The sequence below is a fragment of the Staurois parvus genome, unplaced genomic scaffold, assembly GCF_062004578.1.
Source record: "Staurois parvus isolate SC_StPar_1 unplaced genomic scaffold, SC_StPar_1.0 ptg000038l, whole genome shotgun sequence".
Lineage (NCBI taxonomy): Eukaryota > Metazoa > Chordata > Amphibia > Anura > Ranidae > Staurois > Staurois parvus.
In genome coordinates this window covers 672,013-679,475 of record NW_028317834.1, presented here as the reverse complement: position 1 = coordinate 679,475, position 7,463 = coordinate 672,013, and the positions used below count along the sequence as shown (strand labels likewise).

Here is a 7,463-nt window from a genome sequence, read left to right as displayed (position 1 = left end):
CGTTACATATCAGCGCACACGCCGGAGGGAGAGCAATGATTGGAGCACCAGTGCTCCTGTGTAACTCTATACTGATGACCTGGAGGGGCTATTAAAGCGTTCCAAGTGCACACAGTGTTACGGCTTGACATGTTGGGAATCCCATTTCCTCGGCACAACCTCATCTTTTATATTTCACCAGAAAATAGGTCATGAATTGCATTTATGTGCTCAGAAATAAACGTTACTATATTGTTCCTGAAATGTTGCCTTTCATAAACTGTTGTGCTAATATCATGTAACATAGAAAATGACAACTCCCAACATTGGATTATATAGGGTGTCTGCTATCAAAGAATACATCAGATTTGGGGTTTAGTGATCTTCAGGAATAAAATGATTTTTAAAAGGTGTAAACAAAGAACAAAAAATGTCCCCAGGACTCCATGGACCCCTTCATTCCACGCCGTCTCCAGGAACCGGGAAACCACAGAGAAGCCAAGTGTCCCCCGACTTCCTCTCCAGGCTGGGATGTCACTCTGGTCGGGCGCCACCTACAGGGGAAGAAGCAGACTGCACCGGCCTACATCTGCTCTATGCTTTGTCTGATCAGGATGGCGGCCATTTCTCCCTGAACACAGAGCGCCCTAAACACGAGGTAAACGTGGTGCAGCATTGAGCCCCGTCCAGCTGTAGTGTAGACTTTGACAGGCTGCAGGCAGCGGGGCTGGACGCTGTACCTGTGCCTACCAGGTGTATTATAATGCTAGCATTGCACCCACAGGGGCCGGACCCCCCCATGTACAAGGGGCCTAAGAGATACCATCAGCTTGTGTCCCATTCCACCAGACTCCTAGAACTGGAAGAGGACATTTTTGGGGGGATGTGTTGTAGAAGAACCCAGACCACGGTATTGTGCTGTGAAAATATCATCCAACTTTATTCATCATATATATGTGACACTTTAACAACAGAAGGAAAGAGATAGATTGTTTACATTTCAAGGATCTATTTATACCATTTATATCATCTATTATAAGAAATTATTAACATATGACACACCCCTCATTAATACCAGCCCCACCCACTTATGTAACCATCACTCACACTACACATTGTACATATCTCTGCACACACCAGAGGGAGAGGAATAACTCTAGGGCCATCATTCATGGTTCACTATATAAACTGATGACCTGTAAAGGCTTTTAAACCGTTTATATCATCTATGCTAAGAAACTAATTAACATATACCACGCCCCTCATTAATACCAACCCCGCCCACTCATGTAACCCTCTAAACATCCAAATCCCTGTAACTTCCCAGAAGACACTTTTATCTTTTATCCATAACAAGCTGATAGGGTACAAGAGAACCCCGAGCCCCTCCTGCTCATTCCCACACAAGTCCATGTCACCATCTACAAGGTGAGAGGACCTGAAGGAGAACAAGACCATGACCACCAGGACCATCGCCTGACTGAAGCCATGCTCACATTTCTTTCTAATGCTGCTTCTATGGTCTACTCAGATACAGATTTGGCAGATGTACATTCGTGTCTTCAAGGAGCTGATCAAACATGATCTGTGCTTGACCATCTTTTTTGGGGACCAGAGGTGACATTAGGGGTCTGATAGACCTCTTGTGTTTCTTTAAAGAGGATCTGTGACCAGCAATATGTTATCACATGCGAGGCTATTAACCCCCTATATGGCAATAATAAAGTTCAGAGAAAGAAAAGTGTAAAGTAACACACTGTAAATGAAAAAACACACAAAACACATTTTAAGGCCCCCAGTTCCCGTATACATGAGAAATTGCAAGGGTTGGGTGCGGTTATGTAGGAAAACATCAATCACACTACACATTGTACATATCTCTGCACACACCATTGCCGATGACATACTACTTTTTCTAACAGACCCACATATCAGGTTACCTTATTTGCTACACGATTTCAAATTATTTCAGTATTTGGCCAACTTGAAAATCAACTTTTCTAAATCCCAAGCTCTTAATGTCTCATTAACTCCAGACATGATTAGACAAGCAAAATCAAATTTTCCTTATACCTGGCAGTCTGAGGCTATCACTTATTTGGGAATCCAATTGCCAACCCACCTTACGGAACTCGATGCCAAAAAATTTTTGCCCCTCTTACGTGACATCACCAAAGACCTTCAGACATGGAATAAACCTTGGTTCTCCTGGTTTGGTAGAGCAGCTATACTTAAGATGAACGTGCTCCCTAGAATACTATATCTACTGCAGATTATACCAATTCAATTACCAAACTCCTTCTTTAAATCATATAGAACGCTCTGTACCTCCTTTCTTTGGTATAATAAATGCCCAAGAATTAGCTTTACCCAACTTACTGTGCCCAAGAAGAGTGGAGGTATTGGATTGCCGGATATTACCCGTTACTACAGGTCTTGTCACCTAGCTAGAATAGTAGATTGGACCACGAACCACATTCATAAGGTTTGGGTTGGTGTGGAGGCTGATTTCTCAAAGATACCGCTTGCCACCTCCCCTTGGCTGAAAACCTCTCACATTTCTTCTGAGTTTCGGGAACAACCTCTTATAGGTCCCACTTTATGCTGTAGCTCTCAGTTGTTCCAGAAAAAAAGAACTTTCGTCCTCTCCGAGCCCTCTAACTCCTATCAAAATGAATCCGGACTTTCTACCAGGGATGTCTCCGACCTTTCTCGCCGGATATAACCGTGAAGATAATCTAACAGTACGTCAATTCTTCAAAGATACTAAGCTCTTATCTAGAGAAGACATTACAAAGGCGTGGCCATCCCTTACACTAACGCCTTGGATGTATAGACAAATCCACCACTTTTTACGAAACTCCCCACATCTAAAGGATTATTCAAGGCTACTTACTCCATTTGAGAAACTCTGCTTTACAGACTTCCCCCAGAGGCATGTGATATGCAAGCTTTATTCCTATCTTGAAAGTGCCAATACATCTCAATCTCGGAAGACCTGTGAGGCCTGGATGCGTGATCTACAACTTCCAATGTCACCAGAGGACTGGGACCACATTTATGATCACATGCATAAAGGTTCCATATGTGTCTCTACACAAGAAAGCAACTATAAATTAATTTCCAGATGGTACAGAGTTCCGTATGTGATTCATAGATTTGATCCTAACGTTCCGGATTTATGCTGGAGATGTTACCAGGCAACAGGTACACTTCTACATATATGGTGGGAATGTCCGCTGCTACAGCCCTTCTGGAGAAAAGTTCTGGACATAATCGCACAAGTAACTACATACACCCTAGACTTTACCCCAGCACAATTCTTACTCCATCACTCCTCACTTCCTGTAAGGACTTATCAAAAGTCGCTTGCCTTACATATGATAAACGCGGCAAAGCAGTGTATTCCTGTTCATTGGCGATCAGACCATGTTCCCACCGTGCGAGAGTGGCTTCTTAGGATCGTCAGGATCGCGGAAATGGAGGAGCTGATCTCAGTGGCAAAGGAACACCCCGAGAGATTCAGGAAGACTTGGGCTTGTTGGACTCACTTCCAAACTACTAATACTTATCGTGGTTTAATGAAGGAATGAACAAGAAGAGATTTGGAGATACGGAAAACCTTGAAAGCTTTCACCTCAGGAATAGCTCCATAGATGGAGTCTAACCGAACCGTATCCTAAATTAAAGATAGAATCTGTGTCAGTTTGGTCGTTGCTTATTGATGTGACTGGTTTGGTTGCACTTACTTAATCATAAACCCCATCCTCTCCCCCCCCTATTTTTTTTTCTCTCTTCCTTCCTCTCTTCCCTATATATTTGTTTTTTGTGCTCCCCCTCACCCCATTATGATATTACTTTTCATATTCCTCTTCCATTTACGTGCTCTTTTCTTTCTCTCACACCTTTTTCATACTCTATTTAATCATATATTTCATAAGGAACAGAGTATTCATACATGTACAGGTGTGACGGTTATCTACAAAACTAACCTACATTTTTTGGATACGGATACATTGGACGTATATACCTTGAAATGACACTTTTGTCTTACTCTTCACAGTCCTGTTATCCGAGATCTCCCTACACAGTGGACTAGTGTGCAGCGTACTTCTCTAAATCACATACTGTTATCATTATTTCTACTGTTACATATTATGCATCTGCTTTATTGTAGGACTTTGTTTCAGGATGATCTACAATTTAATTCCATGTCTTGGTCCCGTCTGCGTTACGGGAGAACATGTAAGAGGTACATTCGCGGACTGCGATCCGTATCTGTATATGATTTGTTAAGCCTTTCATATTTCAATAAAACTTTTTTGGAATAAAAAAAAAAAATTCAAAAAATTAACAATAACATATAAAGTCATTTATAACTCTGCACCAAATTACATCACCGATCTTGTCTCCAAATATCACCCAAACCGTACTCTCCGCTCCTCACACAACCTCCTGCTCTCTAGCTCCCTTGTCTCCTCCTTCCATGCTCATCTCCAGGACTTCTCCAGAGCTTCCCCCATCCTCTGAAATGCTCTACCCCAATTTATCAGACTATCGCCTACTCTGCTAACTTTTAGGAGATCTCTGAAATCCTCTCTCTTCAGGGAAGCCTATTCTGCCCTCAGCTAATAATGGAATCTTCTACTCTTCCAACCAGTCCATCCCCCACAATTAGTACCTTTTGTACCACTAGCCCCTCCCTCCTAGATTGTAAGCTCTGAGGAGCAGGGCCCTCCTATCCCTCTTGTATTTAACTGTATTGTTGCTGTATTGTCTCCCATTATATTGTAAAGCGCTGAGCAAACTGTTGGTGCCATATAAATCCTGTATAATAATAATAATGAGAGGAGATGAAATGTGGAAAGAAGTCATTGATAATGGGAGAGGAGATGGAACAGGTAATGGGAGGAGTGGACAAGGTGGGCTTAGCTGGAGACCTCAAGCCTGGCTGATGATGTATCAATAGTCAGAAGAACCTGGAATGGACTCTCCCACTGAGGCTTCAGAGACTTGGTAAGATAATAGACCCCATCCTAGTCTCTGGTACTGAGGCAGTGTTGGTCATGTATTACCTCAGGATCCAGAAATGAAGAAAATGTTTGGAAAAACAACTCAGTTGGTGAATCATGAAAATGCATTGCATGTTCATTCAAAGCTCCATAAAAAAAGATAAAGATGAGAATCATGAGGGAAGCTGTTCAGTTATTGATGCTTATCTTATAAAATTGTCAAAAGATAAAATATTTAAATCCCTTCTAGTTGTGTATTGATGGACATAAGCACTAAACTCAGTTCATCCAATCATTACATTCCAGTTTGCTCAGATTTTAGTTTGTTTCTTTTAAGGTAACATTTTATCTTCTCCCTTCTTCTCTAGCTTGTGGGATGACATTGGGGATGTGAAACTAACTTGTGACACCTGAAACTTCTTTAATATCTCTTTTCTTCCAGAATTTAATCAATGCAGAAATTTGTGAATCCTCCGGTGATAGATTAGACCGGCATTAACTGTAAAAGTTTTGTCACATTGAGAGCATTAAAATGGCTTCTCTCCAGTGTGACTCCTCTGGTGTCTGATAAGATGTGACTTCTGTGTAAAAGCTTTATCACATTCAGAACACTGATATGACTTCTCTCCAGTGTGAACCCTCTGGTGTGTGATAAGATTTGACTTCTGTGTAAAAGCTTTATCACATTCAGAACACTGATATGACTTTTCTCCAGTGTGAACCCTCTGGTGTCTGATAAGATATGACTTCTGTGTAAAAGCTTTATCACATTCAGAACACTGATATGGCATCTCTCCAGTGTGACTCCTCTGGTGTGTGATAAGATGTGACTTCACTATAAAAGCTTTATCACATTCAGAACACTGATATGACTTCTCTCCAGTGTGAATACTCTGGTGTCGGATAAGATATGACTTCTGTGTAAAAGCTTTATCACATTCAGAACACTGATATGACTTCTCTCCAGTGTGAATCCTCTGGTGTCTGATAAGATGTGACTTTCCTGTAAAAGCTTTATCACATTCAGAACTCTGATATGACTTTTCTCCAGTGTGAATCCTCTGGTGTCTGATAAGATGTGACTTTCCTGTAAAAGCTTTATCACATTCAGAACATTGATATGACTTCTCTCCAGTGTGAATCCTCTGGTGTGTGATAAGATGTGACTTCAGAGTAAAAGCTTTATCACATTCAGAACACTGATATGGCTTCTCTCCAGTGTGAATCCTCTGGTGTCGGATAAGATATGACTTCTGTGTAAAAGCTTTATCACATTCAGAACACTGATATGACTTCTCTCCAGTGTGAACAATCTGGTGAATGATAAGACTTGACTTCTGAGTAAAAGCTTTATCACATTCAGAACACTGATATGGCTTCTCTCCAGTGTGAACAATCTGGTGTTTGATAAGATGTGACTTCTCAGTAAAAGCTTTAACACATTCAGAACACTGATATGGCTTCTCTCCAGTGTGAATCCTCTGGTGTGTGTTAAGACTTGACTTCTGTGTAAAAGCTTTATCACATTCAAAACAATGATATGGCTTCTCTCCAGTGTGAACTCTTTGGTGTGTGATAAGATGTGACTTCACTGTAAAAACATTATCACATTCAGAACACTGATATGGCTTAACTCCAGTGTGAACAATCTGGTGTTTGATAAGATGTGACTTCTCAGTAAAAGCTTTAACACATTCAGAACACTGATATGGCTTCTCTCCAGTGTGAATCCTCTGGTGTGTGTTAAGACTTGACTTCTGTGTAAAAGCTTTATCACATTCAGAACAATGATATGGCTTCTCTCCAGTGTGAACTCTTTGGTGTGTGATAAGATGTGACTTCACTGTAAAAGCTTTATCACATTCAGAACACTGATATGGCTTCTCTCCAGTGTGAACTCTTTGGTGTACTATAAGGTCATTCTCGCTGGTAAAAGTTTTGCCACATTCAGAACAATGATATGGCTTCCCTCCATTGGGAACCTTCTGGTGTGTGAAATATTTTCTCTCCATTGTAAAATCTCCAAATAAGAAGTTGTTTGAAATGACTCCTCTTATGTATATTTGGGTTGGACTTTAGTGTAAAGTAATTGTAACTTCCAGAACACTGAAATTACTTTTCTCCTGCTGGATCAATGTGGAAGAGGATCCAAACCATGACTTTTAGAACACAGATATGACTTGTATCCCGTGTGAATCCTCCAGTGAGCTGCAATAAAGACTTTCAGTCAATTAAGACACCCATGTGTTTTATTTTCCATGTGACTCAGCTGTATTCATGAAGACCAACATGACCAAAACTAGATTCATCAATCCACCTATACAAAAAAAAAAAAAAATTAAATTTAAAATTCTATATAAAGGGCTACATAAAGTTGCTTTCTATTTTTAATGTTCATTACTAAATATATCTTATGAATAGAAAGAATATGTACAGCATTATCTACAGTATTTTTATAATCAAATAGATTTT

General features: G+C 40.5%; 1 protein-coding gene across 1 annotated transcript; it reads right to left on the bottom strand.

The window, feature by feature from the left end:
* Window positions 1-892: 892 nt before the first annotated feature.
* On the bottom strand, window positions 893-7,221 carry LOC149470564 (uncharacterized). The gene has a single exon (XM_089662288.1). The coding sequence runs from the start codon at window positions 7,001-7,003 to the stop codon at window positions 5,519-5,521; it is 1,485 nt and encodes a 494-aa protein (XP_089518414.1). The 5' UTR covers window positions 7,004-7,221; the 3' UTR covers window positions 893-5,518.
* Between the last annotated feature and the right edge of the window lie 242 nt (window positions 7,222-7,463).

Bases quoted from the DNA above. Each gene is read 5' to 3' on its own strand.
- LOC149470564 (XM_089662288.1), bottom strand. From the start codon at position 7,003: ATGGAGAGAAAATATTTCACACACCAGAAGGTTCCCAATGGAGGGAAG.